The following is a 14,024-nucleotide window of genomic DNA, read 5'->3' as shown; positions in this document are numbered from 1 at the left end:
GGGGGCGCTGGCTACGTAGTGGGCTGGGACTGATCGGGAACCGCGGTGGCGGATTCGGGCCGGAGATACTTCAGTCGCTTGCTTGGCATCTCCTGCCCTCGCTCATCACCCCCCACTCCCCGTCGGGGGAGGCGGCGTGTCCGGCCGAGGGTTGGGGGGCGCGGGGCAGGGCTGGAGCGCCATGAGCAGCCCGGATGCGGGGTACGCCAGTGACGACCAGAGCCAAACCCAGATCGCGCTGCCCGCGGTGATGGCCGGGCTGGGCCCCTGCCCTTGGGCGGAGTCGCTGAGTCCAATCGGGGACGTGAAGGTGAAGGGCGAGTCGGCGGCGAGCGGCGGGACGCCGGCGGGGGCCGCGGGCCGGGCCAAGGGCGAGTCTCGCATTCGGCGGCCGATGAACGCCTTCATGGTGTGGGCTAAGGACGAGCGCAAGCGCCTGGCGCAGCAGAACCCCGACCTGCACAACGCCGAGCTGAGCAAGATGCTGGGTGAGTCCGAGCTCGCGACCCAGGGGAGTGCTAATCGCGGAGACGCTGGCCTGACGCTGTACAAGGGTGCGCGGGTATTGCGCCCGAGGCCACGGGTGTGCCGCCGCCACGTCCTGCCGTGGAGCCCTCCTCGGTACCCCCGCCGCTCTCCCGACTCTCCAAACAGACTTTCAGCCTTGCTCATCGGTGCCCAAACAACTTGGGTGACCGGGGGCGCGGCTGTAAGGGCCCTGATAGGCGACTTACCCCGCGTCTCGCAGGTGGCGATGGTACCCGGGCGCCGAGCTGGGGGGGTCGCGCTCGCTCCCCATTCCTCCTGGGTCGGGCACCTTTTCAGTTCTTCGAACGACCGGGAGTGGGTGAGCAGAGAAGCTGCTTTTAGGAGGCTAAAGCTGGGCGTGATGCCCTTAAAAGACCCTAGACATCTTGTCTCATCCAAGTGGTCGGATTCCACCTTGCCTCCGAAATTCCGTACTTTCACTTTTTTAAGTTGACCCCTTATGTCCTCTAGTGGTACAAGTCAAGGTCGAGGGGGGGAGAGGTGGGCCCTGGGCGCGGGAGTTCATCCAGTAAGACGCGCGCCCCTCTCCACCTCCCCGTGGCCCCGCAGGCAAGTCGTGGAAGGCGCTGACGCTGGCGGAGAAGCGGCCCTTCGTCGAGGAGGCCGAGCGGCTGCGCGTCCAGCACATGCAAGACCACCCCAACTACAAGTACCGGCCGCGGCGGCGAAAGCAGGTGAAGAGGCTGAAGCGGGTGGAGGGGGGCTTCCTGCACGGCCTGGCCGAGCCGCCGGCGGCCGCGCTGGGCCCGGAGGGCGGTCGCGTGGCTGTGGACGGCCTGGGCCTGCCCTTCCCCGACCAGGGCTTCCCCGCAGGCCCGCCGCTGCTGCCCCCGCACCTGGGCGGCCACTACCGCGACTGCCAGGGCCTGGGCGCGCCCCCGCTCGACGGCTACCCGCTGCCCACGCCCGACACGTCGCCCCTGGACGGCGTGGACCCGGATCCGGCCTTCTTCGCCGCGCCGCTGCCCGGGGACTGCCCGGGGGCCGGTCCCTACAGCTACGCGCAGGCCTCGGACTACGCGGGGCCCCCGGAGCCGCCCGCGGGCCCCCTGCACTCCCGCCTGGGCCCGGAGAGCGCGGGCCCCTCCGTGCCGGGCCTCCTGGCGCCCCCCAGCGCCCTGCACATGTACTACGGCGCGATGGGCTCGCCCGCGGCCGGGGGCGCGCGCGGCTTCCTGATGCAGCCGCAGCAGCACCCGCAGGGCCCGGGGCAGCCGTCACCCCCGCCGGAGGCGCTGTCCTGCCGGGAGGGCACGGACCCCAGCCAGCCCGCCGAGCTCCTCGGGGAGGTGGACCGCACGGAATTCGAACAGTATCTGCACTATGTGTGCAAGCCCGAGATGGGTCTCCCTTACCAGGGACACGACTCGAGTGTGAATCTCCCTGACAGCCACGGGGCCATTTCTTCCGTGGTGTCCGACGCCAGCTCCGCGGTATATTACTGCAACTATCCTGATGTTTGACGGGTCTCTGATTCGGCCCAGCCTGCAGGCCAGAAGCACAGTGTTCTACACTTCCTTGAGGAGCTAAGGAAATCCTTAGCCTCCTATTGTTTCGTTTTGTTTTTAAGTTGCCTTGGCTTATAATTTATGGTAATTTATTTTGTCGGCCACTTGAACAGTTGCGGAGGGGGTGTGTGGGATTGTGTTTTAAGATTTGCTCAGATACTTGTTTGCCCTCAGTGCTATTGTCAAAACCCCATTTCCAAGTTCAAGTTTACCAGTTTTGAATGTCCCAGAATAACTTGCTCCGTTCCCTGAAAATTGATTGATCAAAGAACTTTTGTCTCGGGTGTGGTTTTTAAATCTAAAAAAATAAAATCTGGAATCCCACTTCTTTCACTTTGCTAGTGCCTCTGTCACAAACGCCATTTTTGAGACCAATGTTATGTATCAGTAGGATTAGATATTTTAATGGTGACGTTTAACACATAGTTACTGTAAATTTCTTACTCTCTTATGATAGATCTAATTGACTTCAAAGAGAAGTCCTAAAAATGAGTATTAGAATATCCAAATCTGATGTAATTGTTTTTGCTAGGAAAAGAACCCTCACCAAATGAGCCTTTTATAAGTGATTGTAGTCTCTAAAGAGTAATGGTTACTTTTAACACTTTCAATACTTTCAATTTTAATTATATCAGTTTTACTAGAAGGGAACGGTCAAGCAATTTGGTTTTTTAGTTGTTGAATCCTGGGACCTGCTTAAAGAGGCTTTTGATTTTTCTTTTTATTGTCACCTGTATTTCAGCAATAGTATATATATTCCCTCTTAACAATGAAACCTGCTTTGAATGTTCATATGTCTACACCTTGGGAAGTTACTGGGTTGAAAATAATTGGAAGAAGTCGCAGGAATAGTATGTGCATTTTAACTTTAACTTTCAAGGAATCTTACCATCTATAATGTTATTAGAATATTTTGGTATTATAGGCTAACTGCATGTGTGGCCAATTGCATTTCTTGACATCTGCAGTAAACTTTGGAGGGATTCAGGGATGACTAGTATGTAGTGTGCTTTACAAATCCAAGTAAAGCTACTGCCCTAGGGCATAACTGTCCTGCCATTTTAGGGGAGAAAATTAGTCACAGGGTTGTGAAGTAGGGGGTCAGACCTATTTTGTGCTGCAGCACAAATTAGAGTGCCCTTTCCATCACATTTTGCAGATTGAGACATAGATGGAAACTGATTACTTGTATTATTTATTTATTTATTTTTGTGACAGAGACAGAGGGACAGATAGAAACAGATAGGGAGAGATGAGAAGCATCAATTCTTCATTGCGGCCCCTTAGTTGTTCATTAATTGCTTTCTCATCTATGCCTTAATGGGGGGGGGGGGCTACAGCAAAGCCAGTGACCCCTTGCTCAAGCCAGCAACCTTGGGCTTCAAGGCAGTGATTTTTGGGCTGAAGCTAGTGACCATGGGGTCATGTCTATGATCCCATACTCAAGCCAGCTACCTTGTGCTCAAGCTGGTGAGCCCACGCTCAAGCCAGCGACCTCAAGGTTTTGAACCTGGGTCTCTGTGTCCTGGTCTGATGCTCTATCCACTGCGCCACCAGCTGGTCAGGCAAAAACATGACTTGTAACGAGTGTTTCCTATGCCAGGTGTTTTGCCAATGTCATTTTGTGTTGAGTTTGAGCTTGATCGATCCTGTGCATTTAGGTGCTATTATCCCATTTCACAAGTGAGTAAAAGAGACACTGCGCCCTCACCTGCCAGATATATGGTGAAAATAAGCATTATGATTTCTTAACAGTTGTTCACTGTTTTCCTTCCTGCAAGGGTGTATCCATGGACGCGGGGAAAACTTGCATTCTGGTGGTGAGAAACTAATTTTCCATAATGGTACATTTTTATAGATAAAATGAAATAGTAAGAGGATAGCTTAAATAATGTTAAGGAGAGATACTAAGCTGGAATAGTTGGCTTGATTCTCTTGAGAGATGGTAGGGTGTATGTTTTTAGAAAATGGTTCCTGGATGCTGAGAATTTGGGGGACAAAGTTTCAGAGAGAAAAGGTAAGTCTATTCCTGCTCCCCTCCAGTTTTCTACCTTTTTCCACGTTCTTTCTCTGACTCCAGACAGGTTCTACTTTACGCCTGTGTTCCTTCCCCAAGATTTCCCAAGAGGCTTCACTTGCTCAGGTTCAAGGCTGAGTGGCCAGTTCAGATACTGGGCATTTTATTGAATACTTGGTTGGCCCAAGGAGACTCTGTTGTAACCTCTAAATAAAAGAAACAGGGAAAAGAGAAAAGAGTGCTTAGGGGGAAGAATCAGAAGTCCTAAGTTATATTCTTAAGTACTCACTAGGTACAGGTGGGAAAATAGACAAAAAATTTTCACCTCAATGTTTTACCCCAACGGAGGGCAATTAGTCTTCCCAATAATTATTTTGGGGAGAGGACAAAAACATCCAATCCATTCCTTCTCTCTTCAGCCTCAGATGAAATGATCTCAGGTACCAGCTAATGTGATTGCTTTTGTTTTACTTGGGAAACAAACATATAATAAGAGTTACACTGCTTTTCTCGCCATCTTTGTTTCTGAGATACTGTAGAAAATGTCAGGTGGTAAACATCTAGGGCAGCTCTTGCCAAGTTTTAAGCACTTTGATATCCTGCTTATTTGAATTCACCTTATGTGATGGAAGCTAGGAATCCTCTCCTTGAGAGCATGTACACATGAACATACACAGTATTTCATGACTTTTAGGTAATTCATGACTCTGTGTAACTCACCTAAGGGTTGTGGGAATCTGAAGCTTTCAGATTTAGAAGCCCTAATGATGAAGGCTTGTTGGGAAGCATGGCTACAAAGGATCCAAACGGCAGTTTTCCTATATTTAGACACATAAAGGGATATAGCTCAAGGACTTGCTCACGTTTTCCATATCTCCCTTTTTGAGATATATGAATCGAATCAAGGACCATGGGGAGTAGTATGTCCCTCTCTCCAGGTGTTCAGGAAACCCATGATGCCCTGCCAACATGAATATGTGGTCTTTTCTTTGTGCAGTTGTGGTGGTGGTGGTGGCAGCTAGTCTACGAGGTTCGGCTGTGAACCATACCTTGGGTATTTCCATCCTTGTATAAACTCCTCCCACACTGAATCTGGGTTGGACTTGCTACTCTAACCCAATAGAATGCAGTAGAAGTGATGCTGTGCCCAGGCCCACCCCTTAGGAAGGCTTAGCAGATTCCATTTCTTGCACTACTGGGAGTCCTGAGCTTATTATGTAAAAGGTCCACTTATCAACGTGGGGAGACTGTGTGGACAGAGCACTCCAGAGGGAAGGCCCTGTGAATCCTTGAAAGAGGGCTCAATTTTCCTGACAGCTGACTCCCACCTGTTCCCTGCCCACCTGCCACCATCTGGCTGGAACTCAAGAGAGGCCAGAAGAGAATAAGTGCCCAGATGAGCTCAAGCAATTCACAGGTGGGAGAAATTAAAGGGGGGAAAAAAGATGGTTGTTGTAAGCTACTGAATTTTGGGCTGTTTTGTTATATAGCAACAGATCATTGAAATAATTGTTCTTAAATAACCCTCTTTTATTTTTAAGTATAAGAATGTGGGCACTGATGGAAAGGGGCTTTGGGGCCTGTCAGAGACACCAATGTAGTTTTAAAGTGAAGGACATTATGTAAAACTGGGACTCATAGACCCCTCTTTCCTCAAGCAGACTCAGATGAAGTGAGCACAGATACCAGCTAGTGATTTTTTAAAGTATTAAGTTTATCTCATTTTAATGGTTTTACTTTAAAAACAGATACATAAAAGATATAGTGCTTCCCACCCCTGCCATCTCTACCTCTGAGCTATACTTTGGTAGTGTGGTAGGGGAGAAGAATCCAGCCCTTTCATAGGCAGAGATATCCTGACTCAGATACCAGCATAGAGTCTGCACACCTTGGAGGGACCCGGAACCGTAACTCAGAGGGAATTTTCCTTCCTACTGAGAAACCAGACTACAGCTCAGTTAAAGCTACCCTGGTGGTTCTGATAAATTACAAATAAACTTGTAAGTTACTTAGACAAGCTGCTAAGAGACGATATCACAATGAAACTGTATCTTTGATTTATTATTATCTCCGAATAGTACTGTACTTTTAATGTGAATCACACTACAAAAGACATCAACTTCCTATTTAAATTTGTGCTGATATCAGGAAAAGTACATACAAGCAAAGCGAATTCAGAGAAAATGGAATGGGGTACTATGAACTAAAATAGGTAATTTCTGTCTAATGTTTTTAAATGTCCCATTTTGTTTCATTTTTAATTTTCAGAACTATGTCTGTCATATAGTAGATGGTCAATATTCCTTTTCTCCCCCCTTTCTTCTTTGATTTGTTTTGAAAATTCTATACAGGGAGAGAGGCTTTACACCCATTATTTCAGAATAAATTTACTCTTCCAGCTTACAAGGTACTTTCTACTGAGTCCAGAATACCCACCTGAATAAAAGTGATATTTATGTTTCTACTCATTTCCCTCTGGAATAGGACAAGGAAAGTTAAGCTCCTGTTCCTCCACATGGTGAGCCTGGAGGCAGATCAAGCTTTCTTCAGAAGCACCTGCTCCTATCCCTATCTTTATTCTAGTGAGAAAGTTGCTGTGTGTTTTCTTCTGAATTATTAGGCAACTTTATGTGAACCAACTATTGTATTCGCACCATCCTCCTTGGACACACACACACACACACAACCCTTACCACTGGCAATTCTCCCAGCTTTATTCAAAATATGGCATATTAAAAATTCTTAGCATGGTATAAAATAGTATTTAAATGGTAAAATAATATTTCTCAGCGTAATATAAAATGTCTTAGCACTAGTATACAGCAAGTATTAAATAAGTTGTTGCTGTGATAATGTTCTTGAATGTTAAGTTTCTCAGCAGCACAGGTCCAAATGACAATTTGGCTGGATAAAAGAAAAAAAATAGCTTTTAATCTTATTCTTGCTCAAGACATTTTAGCTTTGATGATGGTGTTTCCACTTGAGCTAAAGTCTTAAATACGTTAACAAAGTCCAGTTCATAAGAAATATTCTCAATACTGCTATTGCTCAGAAAGATGATTTGTGAAGGCACACTGTGATTTTGATAAACATAAATAAATGGCAGAAGATGTGCTGTTGACCCAGTTTATTCCATCATGGCCAGTGCCCACTCTTTTGGGAATAAGTGCCCTCCCATTTAACTGATCTGTTGCTAGGCAGGGAAAAGAATTGTGGCAAGCTTGCAATCGGGTGAGCAGTTTTCAGGCTGGCCTGATTCTTCTGGTGGGAGAAAGCTGGTGCAAGGAGGATCCATTTTCAGTATTTGTTGCCTGACTTGGCACCTGGTAAAAGTGCACAGAAAATTGACTTGAGTAACTTGCTTGGTTGTTGGTACCTCAGTTTCTTATCAGCTGTTCCTAAAGGAATTGAAGAAATCAGGAGTTACTGCTTTACCTCATTTCTATTTGACATAGTCTCCAGTCACTATTTCTCCTGTCTCTGGAATGTGTCAGAACATCACACTTAGCAAAAGAATTGGAGCAAAGAGTAGAGAATGTCACAGTGGTATTGTTCCAAAAGAAGGAAAGTCTCTGCATTTTGAGTCAGAAGTTCATCTGACTCAGCAATTTAGCTTGGTAAGTTTGGAAAAGAAATCGCTCATCTTTTTCTAAACAGTCTATTCATCTGTAAAGCATAGTAATAGTGATAAAAGTCCTGACTCTCTGAATGGTTGGAGATTAAATGAGACTGATGAAGAGATTGCTTCATTACCACAGAAAATGCTCTCCTCTCTTTCCGCTTCTTTACATATCTTGTGTATTCTAGCAAACTTGCGGGGTTTAATTTGATTATTTCATTGGGAAAGAAAGGACAGCTTCTCCTGTTCTTTGATTAGTGAATTGATATAGACTTGTAAGATTGTCCATATTAGCAGGAATCACAGATCATCTGTTTTACTCTAGGCTTCCAATAGTTCAGCCTCTTTCATTATAAAATGAGACAAGAAATAATTATTAACTTAAAGTAACTTAAAGAACTATATATAAAATCCATTTCATATGAAATACCTTTTGCCTGACCTGTGGTGGCTCAGTGGATAAAGTGTCAACCCAGAGAGCTGATGTCACTGGTTCAAAGCCCTGGGGTTGCCTGGTCAAGCCACATATGGGAGTTAATGTTTACTGCCCCTTCCACCCTCTCATCCTCTCCCTTTTCTAAAAATGAATAAATAAAATCTTAAAAGAAAACCTGAAATATATTTTTATATGAGGATCTCAAGGTCTTCATACAAGGCCAGTCAATTGGGACACACTGAGTTTTCAAGCCTGCTAACATTCTCTTTTCAGTTAGACTGTATTCCCACCAATCATACTTTCTCAAGTCTTGAATCATATTTCCATGTCATTTACTTTTTAAAAAAGTAGTAAACAGAGTTGGAATTCTTGAAGGAGAAAAAGCAAATTGAAATGGGGGAGGACAGCAACTTAAATTATTTCTAGCTTCCAGTAGTTTCAAGTAACTTTGACACTCAATATGCAGGTTGTGAATCATTCAGTCCTCAGAAGTCATTCTCTAGGGCAATGGTAGATGGGATGAAGAGAAAAAAATTCTAAGACAACTATGAAATGAAGGAATAATTTTATAGTTGTTCCCTATGTTGTGGGTTATGCTTATTTTAATGTCTGTTTGGACATCTGACAACAATAGTAGGTAGGTATTGCAGGTGTACACACACATACCAAGAATATTAAACTGAAAAGGGCTTAATGAGATTGTCGGAGAAATAAGAAAATAAAAATTCAAGTTTGTAGCTTCACTAAAGAGATTGTAGGTAGTAAAAAGTGTATAGTTTTTATTTATTCATTTAAAATAATTAAAAATTTAATGATGCACATACTTACAAAGAAAACAACATTACCGATGGGCTTTTATTAATATAAATGAAGAGTTGTGAGAAGATTCAATCCTCATCCCTTTCAGCTCAGTTACCCGTGTCAGTCAACCCTTTCGTATTTTATTTTTTAAAGTTCTGCTGGGTGTTACTTACATTAACAACTTTCTTCTTCTGTTGGTTAATTAATATGCCTGAGCAGCTAATTCTATGTTTATCAGTTTTCAACACTGACTTCTTGCTATAGTAACTAAGCATTTACTGTGCTCACTATCTACTGAACGCAGTTAAATCTTTATTTCAATTTCTTCCATAGATCATCATTGCCTTTTAAAGTACTCTGGTTACACACCCTTTCTTTATTCATTGCAAATGCGGGAAGTCTTTACTCCCCTGGGAGAAGGTGAGGCTATTGGTGCTCCCATCCTTCCCAGGGAACACTCCTCTCTTGTGCGAATGTAGATATTTTTTGATACATTTTTCTTTTTCTGGCAGAGAGAATACTGATGCACGTGTTATCTGGAAAGGTATTTTTCACAGCATTTCAATCAATCCCAGACAATTGGGACTGCTTATTACCGAGGTTGGAATTTTCAATTCAGTCACATTTTACACCCACTAGGAAAAAAGAAATAATATCCCTAAAGCTTTAAACAAAGAAAAATAAAATCATATGACGGACAAAGCCTAAGTCAGTGGTCGGTTTCCACTCACCGCCACCTCTCCGTCTGGGGCGCTTGCCTTCCTTAACGGGCATCTTTGAGCAAAGAAGCATTGAGAGCCGAGGGCGCCTTGTTCCCCTCGCCAGGAAGCCGCACTCCAGCTGCCATTAATTCAGAGGAACAGTAAAAAAAATGCATTGCAATAACTTGAACTTAAAAGGTGAAAGATCTTAAAAAGGAAAAAAAAAAAAAAATTCCATGCGCCAGGTAACCAGCACGAAAAGACCGCGACATCGTGCAGAGCCGGGCTTCCCTTTGGAACTGGTTCGGGAGCCTGCCTGCCGCTCAGAGACTTCGGAAGTCCAATGTGGCATCCAGAACTGACTTTCCGTGACACGGAGGGGACTTGGGTTTTGGAGAATTTTCTGCTGGGGGCTGGGGGCGGCGCGGATTAAATCTTATAATCATGGTCTGGGCGTTAGTGATCGAGTGGCAGCGCGTCGCGATGCTCGGCGCCTGAGTTCTCCGCGGCGCAAGTGGAGCCGCGCGGCGGAGCAGCGGTTCTCTGCGCGCCGCGTCGGTGCTGGGCAGGCCCCGCGGCCCAGGGGCGCCTGCCGTGCCATTGGGCCGGCGGGGACGTGGTCGACGCGGTAGGCTGGGACTGGCCAGACGGCAGTGGCGGATTCTGGCGGGAGAGACTCAGGGGCCCGCGTGGCGTCTCCCTCCCTCGCTCCCCACCCCCACTCCCTGAGTCAGGGGAGGTGGCGTGTCCCGCTGGAGGTTGTGGGGCGCGGGGGCAGGGCTGCAGCTCCGGATGGGAGGTACGCCAGGTCGATCGGAGCCAGACCTTGAGCGCGCTGCCCGCGGTGTTGGCCGGGCCAGGCCCCAGCCCGCGCCTGGGCTGAGTCGCTCAGTCCCCTTGGGAAAGTGAAGGTGAAGGGCCAGGCGGCGGCGAGTAGCGGGGCGCCGGCTGGTGCTGCGGGCGGGGCCAAGGGCCTCGCTTTCGGAGTCTCAAGGGGTCACTGAGGTGGAACGCTGGCGGCTGGTGTAGGGGCTCGGCCCTGCAGGACGCGGAGCTGCGCGCATTGCCGGGAGAGACTAGGCACCCGGTGGCGGAGGCGCCGAAAACCCAAGGGAATGTGGGAGGAGGGGGCTTCTGCAGGGGAGACGCCCGACTCGGGGAAAATCCGAGTTGGCAGGTTAGTAGTGCTCTACCTCTGAGAACTCGCTAATGGGGAGTTTCATCTCTGGGGAAACAATTCACTGGCAGGTGCAGAATCGTCTTGGGGGCGGGAAATGAAAATGTTTCAAACCAGTGAAATGTTTCAAGACCAGTTGTTAACAATCTCCAGGTGTAAATGATAAAGAACAAGAAAGATTAGTCTTGGAAAGGTTTTAAAGGTTTTGTCTAATCAGGCAAGCCTCTCTAAAAGAGAAAACTCAGGAATGTTATTATTATTCCAAGTTTTAAAAAGGAGTTGATTTCTCCTTCATTTCTCAGGTAAGAAACCAAGTGACTTACTCCAGATAATACTGTTCGTTATTAATGGAGCTGGAAATGCACTCAACAGCACCGGTCAGAAAAAACGTGCAAGGTTTCAGAATTTCAAGGGAGACAGAATGCAGTCTTGAGCTTCCTTTCTTTTTCTTTTCTTTTCTTTTTTGCTAAAGTTTGATAGAAAAGCGGGTAATGGTGAGCTCTGGTTATAAAGAGTTCAGGCTCCTTACTCTTTCAGTCTTTTAAAAGCTGAAGGAGAGTTGGCTTTTTGTCTGTTTTAAAGAAGGAATAAAATGCTCAGACTTTATTTTCATCTGAGCAATATAAAACCGTTTGCCTTCGTAGATAGCTTTATTAAAATTTTGAATTTCCTTTTTTTTAAATAAAAATTTAAGTAGCACATTAAGAGAAAACTAAGTTATCCACCCTCCCAGTCTTGAACTTCAGAGTTAGTGAGTGCTTACAAATCCCGTTTTCTCTTGCACACATTTTCTCTGCATCCAATTATAAAGACTTGTAGAATTTCCTCTCTTCCCCATCCCCAACAGTGGGACCACATTTGCCCTACTATTCTGCAGTTTGCCTTTTCAGTTCCCAGTATCTGTTTGGCACTTTTGTATTCCTGTTACTGCTTGGCAGCCTTCTCCACTCTTCTGTGGGATCAGCCCCACGTGTCCCATCACCAGTCCAATGTAAGTTGTTTATTTTTTCTCTAGACTTAATTCTTTCAGGTACAGTTAAGAGTTCTAAGACTCATGCAAAAACTGAGTCAGTGCACAGAACAGAGAGTACTACACTTAAGATGTAGGTGACTCAGTGGGAGAACACATTTTTCTTCACCCTAGAAGAAGAAAAGGGGCAGAAACGATGCAGTCTTTCAAACACCAGTTCTTTCTGTATCCTCTCTCAGGGCTGCTTACCGCTGAGCGGTGGGTAGGAAATCCCACAGGAGGTATGTCCTGCAGACTGTCCCTCAGTGGCCCACCTCGCTGGGGCATGTGCTGGCTTGCCAGGATGCCTCCTTGGAGCTTCTAGGACCCTGTATCACAAGAAGCTGATTTCGTCCAGGTGGTTAAATCTGCCAATATTCATTGGTTGATGGAGTCCCTGGTGTTTCTGTCCCGGCATAATGTTTAATATTAATCTCCACTATCACGACGTCTTGATTTGGACGTTGAAGTGTATAGGGCGCCGTTTTGAGGGCTTCCAGCCGGTTTGTAAGGTGTCCCAGCTGAGAGTTGGAAAGCGACTGGATCCTCGGCGAAGCAGGCAGGGCAGCGGGCAGGTGGCGCGGCGTTGGGACCCTGGAGGACCAGACTAGCCACCGGGACCGCTCCCACCTCCTCACACCCCCTTGTCCCGAGCCACAGGCGGCCGCGGGGCTGTGAATGGCCTGGCCTGACACTGTTCGGCGTGGGACATTCCCGCGGCCTGCCACTGATATCCCCGCAGAGGAGCGACCGCTCTCGTGACTGTCAGACCGGGGGCGCGCCCCGCTCCACCACCACCTGGCCCACTCCTGACGCGTCCGCCTGCCGGGACTGTGTGGAGACGGACCCGCCGCCTTCGCCTCGTCGTTGCTGGGGCGCTTTCCCGCGCCCGCGGCTACACCTCGCCTCTCTGCTTCCGCGGGGCCCCTGGAGCCGCCCGCCGCTCCGGGACACCCAGGCTCGGCGCCCAGCCGCAGCCCTCCGGAGTGCGGGCCTTGTGGCGCCCCCCAGCGCCCTGCACTGAGGCGCGACGGGCTTGCGGGCTGCCGGCGACCCGCACGGCTCTCAGATGCAGTCTGGGCGGCACCTGTCTGTCCAGGGGGCAGCCGTCGCCCCCTCAGAGGCACTGTCTTCTCCGGGGATGGCGCGGACCCGAGCCGGCTGTGTTCTCCGGACCGCTCAGCTGCGGGGGGCTGGCTTGAACCCCTCGACTCTGTCCTCTGAGTCCCATAGCCAGTTCACCGTGTTTTACTACAACTGTCAGAACAGATGAAACATCCCTGTCTTTCTCAGCCTGAACATTCATTCTAGTAAGAACCACTGTTAATATTGCCAACATCTAAAAGAAGGCAATGCAAAAATTTGCTGTGCTTAAGTATATCTAAAGTCCATTCTTTTTCACTTTTAAATATATGCTCACTACTTTTAAAATGAGGTATGACTGTTTTTATAAAGTGGAAAATGAATGAACCGTGGTAGAAGAAACTTTTTTCTTCAAAAAAAAAATCTTATTCTAACTAGTTTTAAAGGTTTAACTAACATTTATTGTTTATCTTTTATATTTAATATCACTGTTTCTAAAGCTCTTGGTTATCGACATCTTTAAATCTGGAAATAAAGCTTCTTTAAAATAAGGCTTGTGTAAAATTAAATGAAGTGTGTCTGTGTCAGTGTCCCGCAGGAAACATGCTATATGTAAAATAGGAGAAGGAAGAAAGATCAAGGAAGAAACAGATCTTTATAGGAGGGAATCAGGGGTGTGACTGGAGGCATCCTAAGTCAGGCAGTAGCAAGGAGCATCATCCATCAACCATGACTGGGAATCAGGAGAGGTGATTACTGCAACTTCAGGGTAATGGTAGCTTTAGGGGTCCTAGGTGCTCAAGGCTATGGCCTTGACAAGAGAAATGAAACTGCTGCCAACTGTGACCCCTGTGGGGTCAGAAGATAGGTCCTGAAAAGAAATCCTGTTGCTGTCCTGACTTTCCCACAGTGCTGGACATTGGCCAAACCTCACCAGAGAACTAGAGGTCGGGGAGCCTGCTGCTACAGGGAAGAGGGTAGAGAGTGAGTGTACTGGGGAGAAGAAGTTCAGGCTTTCCCATAAACAGCTGGGTAGGTGGAAGTTCAGCATAGCACTTCAGACCTAATTGAATAAAGCTGGCTGCCATACTGGTTCTGACAGGTAATAGATGGTGAAAATAAAT

General features: G+C 47.4%; 1 protein-coding gene across 1 annotated transcript; it reads left to right on the top strand.

Annotated features, from left to right (window-relative positions):
- SOX17 (SRY-box transcription factor 17) lies at positions 1-2,377 on the top strand. The gene is made up of 2 exons (XM_066372466.1): positions 1-488; positions 1,099-2,377. The coding sequence occupies exons 1-2, from the start codon at positions 182-184 to the stop codon at positions 2,010-2,012; spliced, it is 1,221 nt and encodes a 406-aa protein (XP_066228563.1). The 5' UTR covers positions 1-181; the 3' UTR covers positions 2,013-2,377.
- Positions 2,378-14,024: the final 11,647 nt, after the last annotated feature.

The sequence above is a fragment of the Saccopteryx leptura genome, chromosome 3 (assembly GCF_036850995.1).
Source record: "Saccopteryx leptura isolate mSacLep1 chromosome 3, mSacLep1_pri_phased_curated, whole genome shotgun sequence".
Lineage (NCBI taxonomy): Eukaryota > Metazoa > Chordata > Mammalia > Chiroptera > Emballonuridae > Saccopteryx > Saccopteryx leptura.
The sequence above is the reverse complement of the archived record's forward strand: the minus strand, read 5'-3'. Positions and strand labels throughout refer to the sequence as shown.

Coding starts and splice junctions, on each gene's coding strand:
- SOX17 (XM_066372466.1), top strand. CDS start 182: ATGAGCAGCCCGGATGCGGGGTACGCCAGTGACGACCAGAGCCAAACC. Junction 489..1,098: donor CGAGCTGAGCAAGATGCTGG/GTGAGTCCGAGC, acceptor GTGGCCCCGCAG/GCAAGTCGTGGAAGGCGCTG.